Below are 23670 nucleotides of genomic sequence, written 5' to 3'. Positions count from 1 at the left end.
ATCTCAGGGAAAACTAAAGGATTGATAGGTCGAAATTGGATATGAAAGATCTTTATCACATCCAACATCATCTGTTCTTTACACACTAGACCAGTGTTCCCCAACTCCGGTCCTCAAGAGCCACCAACAGGTCATGTTTTCAGGATTTCCTTAGCATTGCACAGGTGATGGAATTATTGCCTGTGCAGGTGATGCAATTATCACCTGTGCAATACTAAGGAAATCCTGAAAACATGACCTGTTGGTGGTGGAGCGGCCCCCAAATGCAGGGCAGCGGGGTACTCGGTACCGGGTCTCTCGGTTCTGGGGATGTCACGGTGGCCTGACCCGGTCCGTGGCCCTGCTAAGGGGCGCCCAATTAAAGATGTAGGTGACGGTGTAGGTCACAGTAAATAACGAGGACACAGGGTTGCAGTCTCTTTACCTTTTTACTGAAGGCTTCGGCATCCGCAATCCAGAGCACTGCTAACAGGGCTGGCTGAGACCGGCCGGTCCGAAGGCACATACAGAGTTCCCTTTGCAGGTGGAAATCAGTAGCCTACCTACTAGCGCCTGGGTGTTGTAGTACTTCCCTGCTGAGCACCACAGGATAGTCCTCACAACTGTCGTGTATGTTTCTGTTCTCTCTCTCTGTCCCCCAGATGATATGGATAGGACACACCCGTATGACGGGGTAGGCCTGGAGATATTTTATAGGGACCCTAGAGACGCCCCTCTCCCACAATTGCCTCCGTTGTCTTCATTAGGTGTAAAAGGTGAGACAGCCAACCTAGAGTTAACTGCCCTGCCGTAGTTCAAAGTAATGCGTAGAGTCTATTACTTCCTCGGCGTTCCGGCCGCCGGCTACGCGCCTCAGAAGGATGTTGCCGATCTCGGGGCACGACTCCTTCTGGTTCTATCGCCTTTGTGCTGTGATCTCCTTTCTCACTTCTCCACAATATACTTCGCTTCGTGTCCTTTCTTAGGATGCCGCCGCAATGAGGTGCAGGCACGGCTCCGTAACGATCTGTCCTTCGCTAGGCCTCTGTCAGGATCCCACCCCTGACAGGGACCCCCCTGAATCTCCCCAAGTAACGCTCTCCTCTCACTAGATGTTACCTGGGCAAAACACAGTCAGCTTCTCTCTAACTTCCTATCCAACCCCCAGTTTTACCAGAGTGTGAGGAGTGGCCTAATACATAGCACCTTTTGCTCCCCCTGGTGGCCAGAGTGTGAAGTGTAATGTGTGACTGTGATACCTGGTCAGGTGAACTCCTTTAGTGCCATCAGACGTACCATCACTCCTCTTAGCGGCAGAGCGACAATACTGCAACGACCAGGACTCTGGGGCGCTGCACTCCCCCCCCGTTAAATCCAGTACTCCCGGACTGGGAAAGAAGAACAACAATACATGTTAGCAAAAGACATACAAAATTTTGGAATGCTGTAAACAAGTAAATTTAACAGTGCTTCCCTTTATGGGAGGTGAGGACACTTGAACATTACAAACAAAACATATTTACATTGTTCTTAAGATTTTAAATAACACTTATTAAATAACTGACTATAAATAACTATCATTACCCAGCCGGGCATTCTATCTACTAAGTGCAAATTCGGAACAATAATTTAACTCTTCCTTTAACCCCTTCACCCCCAAGGGTGGTTTGCACGTTAATGACCAGGCCAATTTTTACAATTCTGACCACTGTCCCTTTATGAGGTTATAACTCTGGAACGCTTCAACGGATCTTGGCGATTTTGACATTGTTGTCTCGTGACATATTGTACTTCATGATAGTGGTAAAATTTCTTCGATATAACTTGCGTTTATTTGTTAAAAAAAAAAGGATATTTGGCGAAAATTTTGAAAATTTCACAATTTTCCAACTTTGAATTTTTATGCCCTTAAATCACAGACATATGTCACGCAAAATACTTAATAAGTAACATTTCCCACATGTCTACTTTACATCAGCACAATTTTGCAACCAAATTTGTTTTTTGTTATTGAGTTATAAGGGTTAAAAATTGTCCAGCAATTTCTCATTTTTACAACACCATTTTTTTTCAGGGACCACATCTCATTTGAAGTCATTTTGAGGGGTCTATATGACAGAAAATACCCAAGTGTGACACCATTCTAAAAACTGCACCCCTCAAGGTGCTCAAAACCACATTCAAGAAATTTATTAACCCTTCAGGTGTTTCACAGAAATTTTTGGAATGTTTGAAAAAAAGTTAAATGTTCATTTTTATTTACACAAAATTTATTTCAGCTCCAATTTGTTTTATTTTACCAAGGGTAACAGGACAAATTGTACAACAACTTTTGGGGTCCATTTTCTCCTGAGTACGCTAATACCCCATATGTGGGGGTTAAACCACTGTTTGGGCGCATGGCAGAGATCGGAAGGAAAGGAGCACCATTTGACTTTTCAATGCAAAATTGACTGGAATTGACATGGGACGCCATGTTGCGTTTGGAGAGCCCCTGATGTGCCGAAACATTGAAACCCCCCCACAAGTGACACCATTTTGGAAAGTAGACCCCCTAAGGAACTTATCTAGATGTGTGGTGAGCACTTTGACCCAACAAGTGCTTCACAGAAGTTTATAATGCAGAGCCGTAAAAATAAAAAATGATATTTTTTCACAAAAATGATCTTTTCGCCCCCATTTTTTTATTTTCCCAAGGGTAAGAAAAGAAATTAGACCACAAAAGTTGTTGTGCAATTTGTCCTGAGTACGACGATACCCCATATGTGGGGGTAAACCACTGTTTGGGCGCATAGCAGAGCTCGGAAGGGAAGGAGCGCTATTTTACTTTTCAATGCAAAATTGACTGGAATTAAGATGGGACGCCATGTTGCGTTTGGAGAGCCCCTGATGTGCCTAAACATTAAAACCCCCCACAAGTGACACCATTTTGGAAAGTAGACCCCCTAAGGAACTTATCTAGATGTGTTTTGAGAGCTTTGAACCCCCAAGTGTTTCAGTACAGTTTATAACGCAGAGCCGTGAAAATAAAAATTCCTCTTTTTTTTTTTTTCACAAAAATGATTTTTTAGCCCCCAGTTTTGTATTTTCACAAGGGTAAGAGGATAAATTGGACCCCAAAAGTTGTTGTCCAATTTGTCCTGTGTATGCTGATACCCCATATGTCGGGGTAAACCACTGTTTGGGCGCATGGCAGAGCTCGGAAGGGAAGGAGCGCCGTTTGGAATGCAGACTTAGATGGATTGGTCTGCAGGCGTCACTTTGCATTTGCAGAGCCCCTGATGTACCTAAACAGTAGAAACCCCCCACAAGTGACCTCATATTGGAAATTAGACCCCCCAAGGAACTTATCTAGATGTGTTGTGAAAACTTTGAACCCCCAAGTGTTTCACTACAGTTTACAACGCAGAGCCGTGAAAATAAAAAATCTTTTTTTTCCCCCACAAAACTTATTTTTTAGCCCCCAGTTTTGTATTTTCCAAAGGGTAACAGGAGAAATTGGACCCCAAAAGATGTTGTCCAATTTGTCCTGAGTACGCCGATACCCCATATGTTGGGGTAAACCCCTGTTTGGGTACACGGGAGAGCTCTGAAGGGAAGGAGCACCGTTTTACTTTTTCAACGCAGAATTGTCTGGAATTGAGATCGGATGCCATGTCCCCTTTGGAGAGCCCCTGATGTGCCTAAACAGTGGAAACCCCCCAATTATAACTGAAACCCAATCCAAACACACCCCTTACCCTAATCCAAACGGTAACCCTAACCACACCCCTAACCCTGACACACCCCTAACCCTAATCCCAACCCTATTCCCAACCGTAAATGTAATCCAAACCCTAACCCTAACTTTAGCCCCAACCCTAACTGTAGCCCTAACCCTAGCCCTAACCCTAGCAATAACCCTAGCCCTAACCCTAGCCCTAACCCTAGCAATAACCCTAGCCCTAACCCTAGCAATAACCCTAGCCATAACCCTAGCCATAACCCTAGCCCTAACCCTAGCCCTAACCCTAGCCCTAATGGGAAAATGGAAATAAATACATTTTTTTATTTTTTTATTTTTCCCTAACTAAGGGGGTGATGAAGGGGGGTTTGATTTACTTTTATAGCGGGTTATTTAGCGGATTTTTATGATTGGCAGATGTCACACACTGAAAGACGCTTTTTATTGCAAAAAATATTTTTTGCGTTACCACATTTTGAAAGCTATAATTTTTCCATATTTGAGTCCACAGAGTCATGTGAGGTCTTGTTTTTTGCGGGATGAGTTGACGTTTTTATTGGTAACATTTTCGGGCACATGACATTTTTTGATCGCTTTTTATTCCGATTTTTGTGAGGCAGAATGATCAAAAACCAGCTATTCATGAATTTCTTTTGGGGGAGGCGTTTATATCGTTCCGCGTTTGGTAAAATTGATAAAGCAGTTTTATTCTTTCGGGTCAGTACGATTACAGCGATACCTCATTTATATCATTTTTTTATGTTTTGGCGCTTTTATACGATAAAAGCTATTTTATAGAAAAAATAATTATTTTGGTATCGCTTTATTCTCAGGACTATAACTTTTTTATTTTTTTGCTGATGATGCTGTATGGCGGCTCGTTTTTTGCGGGACAAGATGATGTTTTCAGAGGTACTATGGTTATTTATATCTGTCTTTTTGATCGCGTGTTATTCCACTTTTTGTTCGGCGGTATGGTAATAAAGCGTTGCTTTTTGCCTCTTTTTTTTCTCACGGTGTTTACTGAAGGGGTTAACTAGTGGGACAGTTTTATAGGTTGGGTCGTTACGGACGCGGCGATACTAAATATGTGTACTTTTATTGTTTTGTTTTTTTTTATTTAGATAAAGAAATGTATTTATGGGAATAATATATATATTTTTTTCTTTATTTAGGAATTTATTTTTTATTTATTTTTTTACACATGTGTAAAATTTTTTTTTTTAACTTTTTTACTTTGTCCCAGGGGGGGACATTACAGATCGGTGATCTGACAGTGTGCACAGCACTCTGTCAGATCGGCGATCTGCTGTGCAGGGCTGTAGGCTTACCAGCGCCTGCTCTGAGCAGGCACTCGGTAAGCCACCTCCCTCCCTGCAGGACCCGGATGCCGCGGCCATCTTGGATCCGGGACCTGCGGCGAGGAGGGAGGTAGGAGACCCTCGGAGCAACGCGATCACATCGCGTTGCTGCGGGGGTCTCAGGGAAGCCCGCAGGGAGCCCCCTCCCTGCGCGATGCTTCCCTATACCGCCGGTACACCGCGATCATGTTTGATCGCGGTGTGCCGGGGGTTTATGTGCCGGGGGTTTATGTGCCGGGGGCGGTCCGTGACCGCTCCTGGCACATAGTGCCGGATGTCAGCTGCGATCGCGGCCGATCGCGTATGACGTACTATCCCGTCGGTGGTCATACGGGCCCACCCCACCTCGACGGGATAGTACGTCAGATGTCAGAAAGGGGTTAAGGGCGTAAGGGCAGGTACCCACTAAAGGCATACTATAAAACACTAGAGTACAAATTAACTTCTCTTTATCTTCCTAAGTACAGATTCACCAACTATCTTCTTATGGCTTTCCGGAGGACTCACTAACCCCTACGGGTTCACTTTATTGAAACTCAGTCTTCAACTTTCCCTGGTCCTCAATTTTTCAAGATCATCATTAAACGTTTCTTATTACTATCTAACCAACTACATACTATTCCTATGTAAACATTATTACTATTTAACTTTCTTAAGGCAACATTATATTTTGGCCAAGTGCAACAATGAACATTCCCTTTAAGAGGGACACTAAGTTTCTTCTGAGGTAGTGCAACCTCTCAAGTTGCAAGTCTGGTTAAAGCAAGAACTTCTGCGCTGTAATCAGGAACAGTCTCTTCAAAAAGCTCTTCTTTCTGTAAAACCAGTAGGGGGCACCTTTAAGAAGGGGCAAACTATATACAGCAACAGTTTGTGAATCATTCACCGTCCATGATTTGGCAGTATTTGATAAACATGGAAAACTTGTGCAAAAACAAACATAAAACAATAGGGATCCCGGGTCAACAAAGGGATCCCTTTAAGAATTAACCCTAGACGGGTTTAGCAGCAAAACAGCAGGAAAACAAACAGTTAACTATTTACAGTTTCGTTGGTCCAAGGTTTATTCTGGCAATAGTAGGTTGCAAGGCATCAGTTGGTAGCGGACGCTTCCTGACCGGGAAAGCTTCGATTCCATGTCCTCATCTGATGCGGCGTCAGTATCAGTGGTTCGTCTCTCCGGTGCGGCCAGGTCACCAGGGGTCTGAATTCGAATGTCAGTTTCGGTAGCAAGTTCAGTAGCGGCAATAATGCACACAGTGGTGGTAGCGTTAGGACTTGTCAGTCCAGAGTTGGTCGTAGTTAGGGCAGCAGGTGGCGCTGCTACGGGGCCTATCAGCAGTCCTTCGGTCACCGGGGCAGGGTCGGTGTTCTCACCTGCCGCAGCGGTGTCCTCGATGCCGGCTGGATCTGCTGGCGGCGGCGTCCGCGACGGTATTGGCAGCAGCTCCTGTAGCGGTGTTGGTATCGAGGAATCCTCTGCAGGTGTCGTCCGGTATGCGACCTTGGTGTTTACCCGCATTTGCAGGAGCTGGTCGATCAACTCCTCCATTCCGGCCTGCAGGAAATCAGCATCGGCGGTGAAGGCTTGGCTACGGTGCCCTTCCGGGTAGCTGGGGGAATCCTCTGCTCCGACCCTACGCTCTGGTCCTGGGCAGCTCGCCATGGCGTCCTCCACGTAGTTCATCTCTTCCTGGTCCTTTTCCCGCTCTCTCCTTCGTGGGCGGTTTCGCTTTCTTTGTCTCCGCCCTCCATTGGGAATCAGGAGGCGGATCTCAGCTGCTGACGGACACGTCCTCAAGGTACAGAAATATTTAGACTGGGCGGCCATTCTTCTTCGCGCTCTTCAGTTTGTTCATGCCCACAAATCCACGCCCTTCTTCTCCTGCGCTCATCGTGGCGCTGTAATGGCGGCGGTTTTGGCGGGAATTTTTGGCGGCAAATAGCAATACACAGTCTTTGCAATAAATCACGATTCAAGCACAATTCACAGTTCCAAAGCACACATGACCTGATTCTCAGGCTTAAGTAGATCCTGTTCGTGACGCCAAGTTGGAGCGGCCCCCAAACGCAGGGCAGCGGGGTACTCGGTACCGGGTCTCTCGGTTCTGGGGATGTCACGGTGGCCTGACCCGGTCCGTGGCCCTGCTAAGGGGCGCTCAATTAAAGATGTAGGTGACTGTGTAGGTTGCAGTAAATAACGAGGGTTGCAGTCTCTTTACCTCTTTACTGAAGGCTTCGGCATCTGCAATCCAGAGCACTGCTAACAGGGCTGGCTGAGACCGGCCGGTCCGAAGGCACAGCCAGAGTTCCCTTTGCAGGTGGAAATCAGTAGCCTTCCTACCAGCGCCTGGGTGTTGTAGTACTTCCCTGCTGAGCACCACAGGATAGTCCTCACAACTGTTGTGTTTGTTTCTGTTCTCTCTCTCCGTCCCCCAGATGATATGGATAGGACGCACCCGTATGACGGAGTAGGCCTGGAGTTATTTTATAGGGACCCTAGAGACGCCCCTCTCCCACAATTGCCTCCGTTGTCTTCATTAGGTGTAAAAGGTGAGACAGCCAACCTAGAGTTAACTGCCCTGCCGTAGTTCAAAGTAATGCGTAGAGTCTATTACTTCCTCGGCGTTCCGGCCGCCGGCTACGCGCCTCAGAAGGATGTTGCCGATCTCGGGGCACGACTCCTTCTGGTTCTATCGCCTTTGTGCTGTGATCTCCTTTCTCACTTCTCCACAATATACTTCGCTTCGTGTACTTTCTTAGGATGCCGCCGCAATGAGGTGCAGGCGCGGCTCCGTAACGATCTGTCCTTCGCTAGGCCTCTGTCAGGATCCCACCCCTGACAGGGACCCCCCTGAATCTTCCCAAGTAACGCTCTCCTCTCACTAGATGTTACCTGGGCAAAACCCAGTCAGCTTCTCCCTAACTTCCTATCCAATCCCCAGTTTTACCAGAGTGTGAGGAGTGGCCTAATACATAGAACCTTTTGCTCCCCCTGGTGGCCAGAGTGTGAAGTGTAATGTGTGACTGATACCTGGTCAGGTGAACTCCTTTAGTGCCATCAGATGCACCATCACTCCCCTTAGCGGCAGAGCGACAATACTGCAACGACCAGGACTCTGGGGCGCTGCAGTGGCTCTTGAGGACCGGAGTTTTTGGAACACTGCACTAGACTGTGGCAAAACATGTCGACATTGGTGGATTTGGCCAAAGTTAGTCTAATGTGATTGGGTGAAAGTGAGTATGTAAAAACAACCTTTTTGAAGACCACTTACCTTAAAATAAGGTCCTTTGCCTTTTCTGAAATTGGAACCTCTGGAGGAAATGTTAAGGTTTCCTTCCAGTTCATAACTTTCTTATATGTCTCTTGGGGTGCCTCAGAACAAAATGGAGGATAGCCTTTACCAAAAAAAAAAAAAAAAAAAATACAGAATGAACTTTGTTACATATTTTATATGAACTTTGTTACATATGTAACTTTTTTTTTTTTTTTTTTTTTAAACGCAACAGTATGTAGGTACAGTACAAAGAGGCTCAAGTAAATATTGGACTGAAGAAACATTAAAACTGAAGAAGGATGCTAGTGCCGATTTGGCATTACGTATGTGCCTAAGAAAAAAAAAGTACAATTGTATATATCCATCAGTACAAAATTTATATTTTTAGCATTTTATACATGTAAACGACTTTTTCAAATAGGAAGAGGACTTAAAACTCTAGTGCCACCTATTGGACCCTTTAACGAGCCTCGTTAAAGGATCGATCTTGATTTTAGGACTGCTACATCCAAATGGGTGGCAGTAGATCTTTATTCTTCTTTCTCGTTGAAGATACTGTTTGCATATTTAAAATTTCCAGAAGAGTATTGCATGGCCTATCCAAGAGAATGTCATCTGTTCTGCAGTACCAAGCAGTAGTCACTACACACTAAAGTAAACGGAAATGCACTACGCAGCTTTATGTGTTATTGCGCTGTAACTTAGTATATCTGGTCGGTGAATGTGCCAGATGTGGGGGTATTATTTGGAAAACGTCATCAATATTAGAGTGCAGCTATATGATATTGTTGACGTATTCCAAAGATAAATCATCAAAACCTCGGATCCTTAGGATAGATCACCAAAATCTTGTGGCTCGATAACCCCCTTTAAAAAAAGTATTTCTGTACAATAAAAAGAGTAATTGACCCAACTAGGTAATCCTTCTGAGAATAAAATAGCTCAGCGATCAGCAGGGAACAGGGTGTCCTGATGTGACAACCCCTTTAAAAATATGTATAGTACTTTAAAGCCTTACCAATTAACATTTCATACATTATGACTCCTAAAGACCACCAATCGCAGAGTTTGTTATAGCCAGTTTGTAAGAATACTTCTGGTGCTATGTAATCTGGAGTGCCAACCGTAGAAAATGCCTAAAATGGTTGGAAAAAAAAAAATTGAAGAAAAGTCAAGTTACAAGCATTAACCCCTTCCCACCATGGACAGTTCTTGTTATTTTCATTTGCTTCTTCCAAGGAACATAACTTTAATTTTTTCACACGTAGGTAATTTTTTGGGAGAAACAAGTTGTAGTTTTGACAGATGCCATACACGTTACCATTGAAATAACAGAAAACTGGGATTAAAAAGTTTGTGCGCGATTGTTTTCTTGAGTCAAATTTCATGACGTTCATTGCGTGGGAAAAATGAGACAGCTCCATGATTTATGCGATAAGTGGTGAAAAATTTCAGAAATTCATTAACTTTTTTTTTTTATTGCCACGTATCACGGAGACTGAGAACTTCTTACATCTTCCACTGATGGAGCTGTGTGAGGGCAAGTTGTAGTTCTGGCATTTAAATATTTTTTTTGCTTTATGGCGCTTACTGTAGAGATTAAATAATTTTATATATTGACAGATTAAACTTTGGTGGACATGGCGAAATAAGTTTAATTTTAAGTTCTTCGGTTTTAACTAGGGAAAAGAGGGCGATTTGATTTTTTTCTATTTTACATTTCTTATTTATGTCATTGCAAGATAAAGAACAATCGCAGTACAGTACTGAAGTGTATAATTAAAATGGCGGTACCCTATGATGCAAAGCCCGTGCCTGGGTGTCACATGAGTGCCAGGGGGGAAAACATCATACACTGGTTAACATACCAGCTGACGTCTATTCCTTTTCCAGGTCTCTGCTTTCCTCTTGGAGTTCATATTTTGAAAATCTGCAATAAAATAGAATAAAAACCCCCCAGTAAACTATATAGGTTAGAACTCCACAATAATGGACAATGAATGTAGCAACCGGTCATCTATGTAAAAATGAAAAAGTATTTTACAAGCTTCAGCACATCAAGTGTCACCTATATTGTGGGAGACATGTGAAACCTTGGTCAAAGAAAAATGACAGCAGATGTGTAAAGCAAGAAACCACATGTCCAGCGAGAATGTGATATCAGATTGATTGGCATGGGCAAACCTTCAACTTTCTTTTGCACCTCTTTTAATAAATCTCCTCCATTGCCATGGACTACAAAATATACACAGGGCAGAGAGCTGTTAAAAAAGCTGCACATGTCTCAAAACAATCCCCTCAAAAATACAAAGTATAATATGAAATATAAGCACTTGATGAGTATACATTTTATTCTATATATTTAGCACAGAAAACCTCAAGGGGTACTACTATTAATAACAAGACTCCATTCCAAGCGTTAATCCAGATGACCCAGATCCAAAGGACATTTTAAGTAATAGATCTATGAATAATAAAAAAGTTACACAACTGTTTCCGTGCGAAGTACTGCATAATGGCTGTCTGACCATGCAGGAACATGATAAAAAAAAAAAAAAAAAAGAAAAAAAGAAAGCCGGGTATACAGACAGGATAGCAAGGGATCGCAGATGGTTCTGTGAGGTAAAACATTTGCCTGCATGTTTTATCACAGGAGCGAGTGTTTCTGCTGCGACTCTAGAGCTCTTGGTTCATCATAAAATCAACTCCGATGTGAGCTCAGCAGCCGCTGGAGCTCCTACCTCACAGATTTGATTTATGATGAGCTCAGGAAATCAGACACATGGCAGAAACACTCACTCATGTGATAAAAGAGGTAATGAAATATTTCACTTCACAGAAGGCAGCAGCTGCAAGCCACTGTTATGTCCTCTGTATAATCACCAATTCTTCCTCCCCTGCCCAGGAGCTGTGGTATGATCAGACCATGTCCCTGCACTGTCAGACACAGCCATTACACAGTGCACAGCAGGGGCACATTTATAAGATTATTTAAGCACGGGAAAAGGTTTTTAAACACATCCAATTGTGGAACAAATTATTATACCAAGATCCATTGATTAAAATGTACTTCATGCGAGGGACAAACCCTTTAAGTTGACCATAGACATTAGATACCTGTGACCAACAGGCGTATCCCCCACTCCTCTCTACACAAAATCGCTTGGCTCACACAAGCGCTCCTATATTCTCTATTACCACAGAGAACAATGCAGTGCTATTCTGGCAACGGATTATCTCCTGGCGAAAAAATGATCTTCAGACAAAAGGGTCAGGAATCCCCATACATGGTAAGACTGTTGGCCGAACCCACTGAGTTTGGTCAGCTTTAGTCTAATGCGTATGATTACCTTTCCTCTGTTACTTAAGTTCTACTGTGGTGGTTTTCCCGGAGAAGACATCCATCCTTATAAGAGATTTTAGACGACCACTGGAGCTCCACACCAGTGGGGCTGTTTACACAGGGTCCTACTAATAAAATGTCTACAAAAGGTGGAATCATTCACATGACATTGTTTTATATTTTAGTATTTTTTCTCCCGGTACTTACCTATACGCAGTTTCCGATCTTCATAAGATGGCCTTCTCTACTCCTCTCTTCCCACAATTGCATACAAGATTTCTCACATGCATCCCCTCTACTCTGGAACTCTGCACCCCAAAGTATCAGTCTCTTGACTACAGAGGAACGTTCAAAAAGGAACCCGAAGACCTAGCTCTTCCTCCAAGCCTACAACCCGCAGTAACCATCGTTCCACCATACCCCTGCCCGACCAGCTCTACCCTCACCTACTGTATCCTCACCCATCCCTCGTAGATTGTGAGCCCTCACAGGCAGGGTCCTCTCTCCTCCTGTACCAGTTATGACTTGTATTAACCCCTTCACCCCGAAGCCTGTTTTCACCTAAGTGACAGGGCCAATTTTTACAATTCTGACCACTGTCACTTTATGAGGTCATAACTCTAAAACGCTTCAACGGATCCTGCTGATTCTGAGATTGTTTTCTCGTGACATATTGTACTTCATGTTAGTGGTAAAACTTCTTCGATATGACTTGCATTTATTTGTGAAAAAAACAAAAATTTGTTGAAAATTATGAAAATTTAGCAATTTTCAAACTTTTAGTTTTTATGCCCTTAAATTAGAGAGTTATATCTCATAATATAGTTAATAAACAACATTTCCCACATGTCTGCTTTACATCAGCACAATTTTGGAAACATAATTTTTTTTTTGTTAGGGAGTTATAAGGGTTAAAAGTTGACCAGCGATTTCTCATTTTTGCAACAAAATTAGCAAAACCATTTTTTTTACGGACCACCTCACACTTGAAGTGACTTTGAGGGGTCTATATGACAGAAAATGCCCCAAAGTGACAGCATTCTAAAAACTGCACCCCTCAAGGTACTCAAAACCACATTCAAAAAGTTTATTAACCCTTCAGGTGCTTCACAGGAATTTTTGGAATGTTTAAAAAAAATTGAACATTTAACTTTTTTTTCACAAAATTTTTACTTCAGATCCAATTTGTTTTATTTTACCAAGGGTAACAGGAGAAATTGGACCAAAAAAGTCGATTGATTGGGCACATGGCAGAGCTCGGAAGGGAAGGAGCGCCATTTGACTTTTCAATGCAAGATTTGCTGGAATTGAGATCGGAACCCATGTCGCAATTGGAGAGCCCCTGATGTGCCTAAACAGTGGAAACCCCCACAAGTGACACCATTTTGAAAGTAGACCCTCTAAGGAACTAATCTAGATGTGTGGTGAGCACTTTGAACCTCCAAGTGCTTCACAGAAGTTTATAATGTAGAGCCGTAAAAAAAAATTCATATTAATTTTCACAAAAAATGATCTTTTTGCCCCAAATTTTTTATTTTCCCAAGGGTAACAGGATAAATTGGACCCCAAAAGTTGTGCAATTTGTCCTGAGTACTCTGATACTTCATATATGGGGATAAACCACTGATTGGGCACATGGCAGAGCTCGGAAGGGAAGGAGCGCCATTTGACTTTTCAATGCAAAATTGGCTGGAATTGAGATCGGAACCCATGTCGTGTTTGGAGAGCCCCTGACGTGCCTAAACAGTGGAAACCCCCACAAGTGACACCATTTTGGAAAGAAGACCACCTAAGGAACTTATCTAGATGTGTGGTGAGCACTTTTAACCCCCAATTGTTTCACTAAAGTTTAGAATGTAGCGCTGTGAAAATTAAAAAATCATTTTTTCTTTCCACAAAATGATCTTTTTGCCCCAAATTTTTTATTTTCCCAAGGGTAACAGGAGAAATTGGACCCCAAAAGTTGTTGTGCAATTTGTCCTGAGTACGCTGATACTTCATATATGGGGATAAACCACTGTTTGGGCGCATGGCAGAGCTCGGAAGGGAAGGAGCGCCATTTGACTTTTCAATGCAAAATTGGCTGGAATTGAGATCGGAACCCATGTCGTGTTTGGAGAGCCCCTGACGTACCTAAACAGTGGAAACCCCCACAAGTGACACCATTTTGGAAAGAAGACCCCCTAAGGAACTTATCTAGATGTGTGGTGAGCACTTTTAACCCCCAATTGTTTCACTAAAGTTTAGAATGTAGCGCTGTGAAAATTAAAAAATCATTTTTTCTTTCCACAAAATGGTGTTTTAGCCCGCAATTTTTTTTTCCCAAGGGTAACAGGAGAAATTGGACCGCAAAAGTTATTGTCCAATTTGTCCTGAGTACGCTGATACCACATACATTGGGGGGAACCACTGTTTGGGTGCACGGCAGAGCTCGGAAGGGAAGGAGCGCCATTTGAAATGCAGACTTAGATGGATTGGTCTGCAGGTGTCACGTTGCATTTGCAGAGCCCCTGATGTACCTAAACAGTAGAAACCCCCCACAAGTGACCCCATATTGGAAACTAGACCCCCCACGGAACTTATCTAGATGTGTTGTGAGAACTTTGAACCCCCAAGTGTTTCACTACAGTTTATAACGCAGAGCCGTGAAAATAAAAAATATTTTTTTTTCCACGAAAAATATATTTTAGCCCCCACGTTTTTATTTTCCCAAGGGTAACAGGACAAATTGGACCCCAAAAGTTGTTGTCCAACTTGTCCTGAGAATGCCGATACCCCATATGTTGGGGGGAACCACTGTTTGGGCGCACAGGAGAACTCGGAAGGGAAGGAGCACGGTTTTAGTTTTTCAAAGCAGAATTGGCTGGAATTGAGATCGGACGCCATGTCGCGTTTGGAGAGCCCCTGATGTGCCTAAACAGTGGAAACCCCCCAATTCTAACTGAAACCCTAACCCTAGCCCTAACCCCAACCCTAACCCTAACCCTAGTCCTAACCCTAGCGCTACTTTCACACTAGCGTTTTTTTGCATACGTCGCAATGCGTCATTTTGGCGAAAAAACGCATCCTGCAAAGTCATCTGCAGGATGCGTTTTTTCCCCATAGACTAACATTAGCGACGTATTGACACACGTCGCAACCGTCGTGCGGCGATTGCGTCGTGTTGTGGCGGACCGCCGGCAGCAAAAAACGTTACATGTAACTTTTTTTGTGCCGACGGTCCACCATTTCCGACCGCGCATGCGCGGCTGGAACTCCGCCCCCACCTCCCCGCACCTCACAATGGGGCAGCGGATGTGTGGAAAAACAGCATCCGCTGCCCCCGTTGTGTGGCGCTTGCACAGTATGCGTCGGTATGTCGGGCCGACGCAGCGCGACGGCCCCGTAACGACGCTAGTGTGAGTAGCCTAACGGGAAAATGGAAATAAATATATTTTTTAAAATTGTATTATTTTTCCCTAACTAAGGGGGTGATGAAGGGGGATTTGATTTACTTTTATAGCGTTTTTTGGGCAGATTTTTATGATTGGCAGCCATCACACACTAAAAGACGCTTTTTATTGCAAAAAATAGTTTTTGCATCACCACATTTTGAGAGCTATAATTTTTCCATATTTTGGTCCACAGAGTCATGTCAGATATTATTTTTTGCGGGACGAGTTGACGTTTTTATTGGTACCATTTTCGGGCACATGGCATTTTTTGATCGCTTTTTATTCCGATTTTTGGGAGGCGAAATGAACAAAAACCAGCAATTCCTGAAATTCTTTTAGGGGGGGCGTTTATACCGTTCCGCGTTTGGTAAAAAGGATAAAGCACTTTATTCTTCGGGTCAGTACGATTACAGCGATACCTCATTTATGTAATTTTTTTATGTTTTGCCGCTTTTACACAATAAAAACTATTTTATATAAAAAATAATTGTTTTTGCATCGCTTTATTCTGAGGACTATAACTTTTTTATTTTTCTGCTGATGATGCTGTATGGCGGCTTTTTTTTTGCGGGACAAGATGACGTTTTCAGCGGTACCATGGTTATTTATATCCGTCTTTTTGATCGCGTGTTATTCCACTTTTTGTTTGGCGGTATGAGAATAAAGCGTTGTTTTTTGCCTCGTTTTTTTTTTTTTACGGTGTTCACTGAAGGGGTTAACTAGTGATATAGTTTTATAGGTGGGGTCGTTACGGACGCGGCGATACTAAATATGTGAACTTTTATTGTGTGATTTTTTTTAATTTAGATAAAGAAATGTATTTATGGGAATATTTTTTTTTTTTTCCTTTATTTAGGAAATTTTTTTTTCCTTTTTTTTTTTTTTTTCCTTTTTTACTTTGTCCCGGGGGGGGACATCACAGATCGGTGATCTGATAGTGTGCACAGCACAGCGCGGGTTAAATGCCCGCGATCGGCGATAGCGCCGATCGTGGGCATTGCTGCGGGGTGTCAGCCGTCATATACAGCTGACACCCGCACCCGATCACCGCGGCGCTCAGCGCGGTGATCGATGCGCCGTACTAGTACTGCGGCTGGCACTAATGCAGTGCCGGCAGCGCCGTACTAGTACGGCGCATGGCACGAAGGGGTTAAGATCACTGTACTTGTATTTTATTATGTATACCCCTTTTCACGTGTGAAGTGTTATGGAAGAAATGGCTCTATAATAATAATATTTATAAAAAAAAACCCCAAACTATTAAATGATGATGTGATACTTAATAACTAAAGAACGGAATACTTGATTAATCACAGCTTTCTATAGATAAAACAACAAAAAAGTAGAACTAAGTGAGAAAAAAAAAAAAAAAGTACCTCAATTCAATGGGAATACTTAGAGGGGTTATCCACTACTAGGACTACCCCTTAGATACTATACTCCCCCTTGTATGTGTTTTTTATTTTACAAGTGCCATTCCAGCGATGTCTCTTGAGCTTCACATGACATTGTAAGGCCATGTAAGCCCTACAGCCAATCAGCGGCCACTATTGAGCTGCTCTTACTGCCTTTGGATGAATCTCAGATGGCCGGGGGAAGGTTTGACCGCTGCAGTCCATTCAATGATGGGCAGCATGGTGGCTCAGTGGTTAGCACTGCAGCCTTGCAGATCTGGAGTCCTGGGTTCAATTACCGCCAAGGACAACATCTGCAGAGAGTTTGTATGTTCTCCCAGTGTCTGCGTGGGTTTCCTCCGGGTTCTCCGGTTTGCTCCCACGAAAAGACATACTTACTGTACATACATGATAATGGATGTAAAGCGCAGCGGAATATGTTAGCACAAAATAAAATTATCATTAATGACGGCTGATTGGTTGCAGAGGAATGTTAGGCGCGCCCTGGGAGACCCAGCAGCGACATCTCGGGAACAGCGCCAGTACGAGAGGTGAGCATATGGTGTGATTTTCTTTTTTTAATTGAACAAAAAGGGCAATGTAGTATTTAAGAAGGTGCTGTCAGTAGAGGACAACCTCTTTAAGTGAAAATAACTCTACTAATTTCTTTAGAGCTCTGTGAGTAACAAGACATAAAAAGTACACATATAATTTAGTTATATATTTACTTACCGACATCACTTGGTAAACTGTGGTTGAGGTTTCTGTAATAATCCGTCCTGTGGGCCTTCTTTAAGCCCGTACACAGTCCAAAATCAGACAGCTTTACATGCCCCTTAAATAGTTTTGGGAAAAAAAAAAAAATGATTAACCTTCAAACAGCCATGTTAAGCAATGTATTAAAATGTTAGCAGTCAAGAACAAACTATAAATAGGGTTTGGAATTCACACAAAACGAAGCCTTGAAATAAATGAGAGGGACATACTGGTAGAAGAAAACATGTATCAAGTGTAAGAATCCATGACCTTCTGCCTGCTAAGGCTATGTTTCCATGGTCTTAAATGGCAGCGCTTTGGACGCAGCAGATACTTGTTCCGTCCAAAGCACTGCAGGCTTTGGAACGCACGGTGATTCAGCCTGTATTAATTGAACACAGGTGGAATCACTGCCTCCTATACATAGAACGGTGCTATCTATCTTGCAGAGACTGTGTGTGTCCGAAAGATAAATAGACATGCTGCAGTCTATAAAGACACGCCTCATGTGCGTATACGCAGGTCTGCCACCTGCGTCTTTGTACGCATAGCGGAAATGGAGATTTTATAAAATGCCCTTCACTATGCTGTAACATCTGGACGCGGCCAATCAGCAGCAAATACGGAACGTGGAAACATAACCTAATGAAACAACAGCATTCCTGAAGGGAAGACTATGGTCGCCTCCTGAGATCAGCTGTCTGAAGGTGCACATTCATTTTCAGGGGACAGAGGTTTTTCTTTTTGTGTTGAGCAACTTTAAATTTAGAACTTAATAATTAATTAGATTAATAAGATTACCCGCAATTAAAAGGGTTGTCCGGCCTTAGGATTCACTGTGCGCAGTAAGGATTCTCTTGTGACGGCGGGCACATAGTCACAAGTAGCTTATTTATACAGGTGGTCATGTGCCAACTATATGGGTGCAGCCTTGCTCAGTGCAAATGTATTGAGCGAGGCCGGATGAGTCTAATCGGAATGTGGCCAGAAGTATGTAAATTGCATGACCGCCGCCTCCTGGAGAATCCTCACAGCGCACACTTCACACGGACTGCAGACTTGTACCCTAAGGCTGGACAACCTCTAATGCTAAACACATAGAAGGCGACGTTGGTGCTGTAGCTTTCCTGCAGTGAGAGTGTGCTGCGAGAGGGGAGGAAGAGCTGGTATCAGCATACAGGGCACCTGAATAAGTACAAATGAGTAGGTGAGAATACCAGTCAATGTGTGAGAGTGCGAGTGCACAAAGAGATGCTAGGACAGTGATGGCGAACCTATGACACGCATGTCAGTGCTGACACGCGTAGTCATTTTCAGTGACACGCGGCCCCATAGAAATTGCATCCTTAAATTGCATGGCAAGCCGTTCTGATTTTTTATCGGATCGGATGCCATGCAGGAGGCCTGTAGGCCGAAACAACAGAGCTCCGGCGCAGAGCGTCTAGGCCTGGGACTTCCGGTAGACCCGGCACAGCTCCCGGAAGTCCCAGGCCTAGACGCTCTGCGCCGGAGCTCTGTTGTTTGGGCGGCGTTGCGCTGCTCCCTGCTGCGCCGGCCGGAAGTTCGGGCCTACCGGAAGTCCCAGGCCTAGTATGTTCCCCCCGAACATCAGGGAGTCTGCTGGAGTGTACACGGCATGGATCCACCCTAGAAGCAGAAAGTCAGCGCCAGTGAGCAGGAGGTCGGCGGTGGCACAGGCAGGCTGGCTGCACAGCGGAGGGGGCGGCCTGCTGCAGAGCACGGCCGGCGGAGAGCACGGAGCGGAGCCGCGGAGAGCTTCTCATCGCGCTTCACTCTCCGTCACCGCAGCCAGCAATGCATGGCCTCCCAGCGGCAGGAGGAAGCAGGCAGACTCTGGCCACGGCTCACGCTCCCAACCCCCTCCCGGGGGGGAAACACACACACACACACTTGAGCCATTACTGACGGAGCTACCTGTGCTCCGAGGAAGCGATCCCAGGCCAGTTCAGAGGAAAGGAAGTGAACAAAAATCCTCAGAGGAGCTCATCACACGCTATGTATGGAGGGCGGCTGCCATTGTCGCACACTGCCCCTGGTGCCGCCACTAGAATGACTGGGGGTATTGTAGAGTACACCAAGGGCCGGAGGGAGAAAAGCAAAGGACTTTCCCTAATGTCCTGGACAGTCACAGGACACTTCTAATTATAAGCTAGTGATTAGCATCTGCCCTGCACCCCAGCATCAGTGTACAGGAGGGACCCATCATGTGCCCTGCACCCCAGCATCAGTGTACAGGAGGGACCCATCATCTGCCCTGCACCCCAGCATCAGTGTACAGGGGGGACCCATCATCTGCCCTGCACCCCAGCATTAGTGTACAGGGGAGACCCATCATCTTAGTTCACGGCACCCCACACAAGTTAAATAATAGCAAGACCAACCGACAGATGAACAAAGAAGTCACTAAGCAAGTAAGTTAATTATAATTATACATATTTGTTATTTAAACTATACATGTCGCAAAATTATGTTTTTTTTATCAAGGTGACACACCACCCAAGTTATGTTCGGTTTTTTGGCGAATTTTGACACACCAAGCTCAAAAGGTTGCCCATCACTGTGCTAGGACATCAGCAATAATGATGAGCGAACGTGATCGGATAGGGGTTTTCCGAGCATGCTCGTGTGCTAACAAGTGTCTTCGGCAGACTCAAAAAAGATGTTCGAGTCCCCTTGGCTGCATGTCTCGTTGCGGTTCGACAGCCGCAATACATGCAGGATTGTGTTGGTTAGGCAATCCCTGTACGTGTTGCAGCGCTCGTAAAGCAATGAGATATGCAGGAGCGGGGACTTGAACATATTATTCGAGCACGCTGAAGTCACTCGGTTAGCACCGGAGATTGCTCGGATAACCTCTTATCAGAGCAAGTTTGCTCACCACTAATCAGAAAGCATAAAGTGAACATAAACCATTACAGAAATTATGCAGTGGGGAGGAAAAGATGGAACATATGATTTCTGGTTGTACTTCATATATAGCTTCCTGCAGTTGGGGTGTGGGGGGGCAATTTCTTTTGGTAACAATAGACAAGTTTTGTGTCTAGAACCCTACTTATCATAGATCCTTACCTTGCTGTCTAGTAAAAGATTATCTGGCTTGATATCCCTGTGTATAAATCCCAAGCGGTGGATTGAGTCTATCGCCAGCACGGTTTCAGCAATATAAAACTGTGTTTCCTCTTCCGTTAGAGTGTCTTTCTTCATCAACAAGGTCATCATATCACCTGAAAACAGGATGCAAAGTCATATTCCAAGTCTAAAAGAGCTACATTTCAAAGCAAAAAAAAAGACAGATTCAAGAAATGAGAAAAATGAAGGGGCAGATGAAATCAACTTTGTTCTTTCATTACTGCAGGTCTTTACTTGGAGAGTCGAACAAGTGACGCACAGTCTCCATACACTTAGTAGGACTTGTTTCGCTCTTCGAAGAGAGTGGAACAGAAATTAAAAAGGAAGTTCTAACATATTGCAAGTTTGTTAAAGTGATAGTATTAAAGTGCGGTTTTTATGCTTCTAAAGGGTACCTAAGAAACCCCATTATAAGTTATATGGTTGATTTGGAAGTCTCCTCACTCTGACATGCCAGGCTTGGCTTGTCAATCTCCACAATGAAAAACGTTCCCAACCTGTGGTCTAAGCAATATTGGAAGCTATTATTGGATGGGTTCAGCAGTGTCATAGTTACTGTATTTTTCGGACTATGACGCACTGGACTATAAGACGCACCCAGGTTTTAGAGGTGGAAAATAGGGAAAAAAAAAAAATGTGGTAAAATTTAATAACATACTATTACATGTGGTGTTATTATATATAATAGTATGTTATTATGTTGGAAGCTACGGGTAGGAGATGGTGCTGCGGGACGAGTGTGGTGTCTGTAAAGTACTATATGAAGACGCTGGAGGGTGAGTATAAGAATGGGGGCACAGGGCTTACATTTAAAGCACCACTCCAGAACTGAAAAATAACACTGGAGTTCTGCTTTAAGATCCTATTGGGAGAACTATAACTCCCAGCATGTCCTGCAGATCCTATGGCATGCTGGGAGTTGTAGTTCACTATAGGAGTGGCAGAGTGCTTTATTGTGTGTTGTAGTGACTAACCTTTTAATTGTGGCAGCCAGACACACTGTGGTGAGGTGAAAAGCTAGAGCATCCCATGACTGCACACACAGAGCTCTCCCTCCCTTTCCACAGCACAGGTCATAAGAGGAAGCCAGCAGATTCTAGTGGGGAGTCTGAAGGACCTGTGATGACATCAGAAGAGGGAGGGCTCTGTGCTGTCATGTGATGCTCCAGCCACTTCATGACATCACACAGGTCCTTATGCCCAGCACTCAGCATCCAGCCCAGGCAGGCATGCTGCGATCTTGTCTCCTCTGGCCCCTGCTGCTGCCCCCTCCTCCACCAGACACAGATCTCCCCAGCTGGGGAAACCATGTGTGTTTCAGTAAAGGAGTATTCATGTGCTGCTCCCCCTCATTGCTCAGCTGACAGGTGGGCGGGGAAGCGGCTAATGAATATTCACTGCACTTTAATCATCGGGACTATGTGGTTTCCCCAGTGCTGGATTTGGGCAGATGGGACATTTTTCTGCCTCCTGCAAGTGGGATCGCATTCCGACCATAAGACGCACCCGCACTTTCCTCCCAAATTTGGAGGAAAAAAAGTGCGTCTTATGGTCGGAAAAATATTGTACTTACATTACAAACAAAAGTCATAAGAGTGTGAACATAGCCTACATTTAGTGTTGTGAGCTTTGTTTTCTTTGAACCTCAATTACGCTAGTTTCAGATGACCCTATCTTAGCTTATATTACAGACCCAAGTCCAAGCCAAACTATGGATCTAATGACCTCGACTGACAGCTATGCAAGGATCTACAGAGCAGCTAGTTAGGGTCCTTAGATCTGCATCCAGGCCAGGACGTGCATGCACACAGGCACATAATACGCTTGACTGAAGCTAGTCAGTGCTATATGCTCCACTCTGAACCACTAGATGTTCCAATATCAGGGTCACTCATTGTCGAAGTACCTCCAGGTAGGAACTCCATGATGAGATAGAGATTTAGCTTGTCCTGGAAGCTATAAAACATTTTCACCACCCACAGGCTGTCTGCTTCCACCAAGATGTCTCGTTCTGCACGAATGTGTCCAACCTAAAAAACAAATAAAAAGAAATAGCCCAAATAAGATAAAGTTGGCATTCAGAAAAAACAAACAAAAACAAAACAAACAACAACAACAACACCACCACCACCACACGCAAATTCAGGGGACAGCAGTTATCACAGAAATGTCTACAACTGTGCCGTTCATCTTAAAGAAGCAAGCAGAAATCAAGATGTGCTGCAGTAACGTGTGCCGCTTATAATGCTACCCTTTTACCATAGAGATAGTTAGAAAGCTTGAAATATCATAAATATGAGCACATTGCTGCAAATGATTCAAGTTTAATTCCAGTTATGAGTTTGGGTCACAGATTTAGAAATCAAGGCTGGAGATACATCCTGGAGTTGTCCAGCTGCTAAGCTTGAAGACATTTTGGCTTTCTTTCAGTGACCGAAAACCTATACCAGTTGGCAAATCCTGCTCACAGCTTAGATGTGGAAACATTGGTATCTGGAACACTGCGGAGGGAGGGAGTGCAGACCCCTTTATCACTGATCAGTAGGGATTACAGCTGTAAATTACCCCTTTTGGGAAAACCCTTCACACTTATTGCCATAATTTCACATTTCCATGTAGAGCCCTAATATTCTGGAGTTGTTAATGAAGCACAAAAGTAAACTGAATGTCTTTGTAGAAAAGTAAATATTTACCTTCATATATTAAATTCCACCAGTCAGTAAAAGTCACCTTTTTTTACCCCACACATAATTTGCCCTATCTGCAATTAAATCTGAACTAAACCATTTCAACCTACAAACTACAGTCCATCTAATTATTTATTTCTGGATTACTTTGGGAATCAAATAAAGCTTGAAAGCAGATCAAATTTATGGCAGTAAACAGGTCACAACCTTCAATAACTTTTTTTGACAAGCGGAGTTTGGAGACTCCATATCTACAGTAAAATGCTATCTTTAGGATTGCAGCATTAGAAACTGTGTTTTTCTTTTAATTAGTTTAAATTTTTTATTTTCTAATTCACCCAAAACAGTTACTTTATGTTACACGTGCTGGACAATTAACAATCGGGGAGTTTACAAGCTGGCATGGTCAGTTTCGGACTGCCAATCCTTTTGTTCTCCCAACCACCACCTGGCGCCGCTCACTAAAGGACACCGGTGTGCTCCTGTGTATGGGAGAGATGACCAAGGTGGCTGCCAGCCAAACCATTGATCGGCTAACAGCCATCTAATGTGTATGGTGGGCTT

General features: G+C 43.9%; 1 protein-coding gene across 1 annotated transcript in view; it reads right to left on the bottom strand.

Moving 5' to 3' along the window:
• The window catches only part of LOC143815610 (serine/threonine-protein kinase 38), a 74445-nt gene that overhangs the window by 6785 nt on the left and 43990 nt on the right, over positions 1-23670 (bottom strand). The window contains exons 6-11 of the mRNA XM_077294992.1: positions 22326-22449; positions 20360-20514; positions 17246-17348; positions 10211-10272; positions 9361-9478; positions 8340-8463 (exon numbers count right to left, since the gene is read on the bottom strand). Of these exons, the coding sequence (XP_077151107.1) occupies positions 8340-8463; positions 9361-9478; positions 10211-10272; positions 17246-17348; positions 20360-20514; positions 22326-22449 (686 nt within the window). The remainder of the gene's footprint in view (positions 1-8339; positions 8464-9360; positions 9479-10210; positions 10273-17245; positions 17349-20359; positions 20515-22325; positions 22450-23670) is intronic.

Source organism: Ranitomeya variabilis, chromosome 3, assembly GCF_051348905.1.
Source record: "Ranitomeya variabilis isolate aRanVar5 chromosome 3, aRanVar5.hap1, whole genome shotgun sequence".
Classification (NCBI taxonomy): domain Eukaryota; kingdom Metazoa; phylum Chordata; class Amphibia; order Anura; family Dendrobatidae; genus Ranitomeya; species Ranitomeya variabilis.
This window is presented reverse-complemented; position numbering and strand designations above follow the sequence as displayed.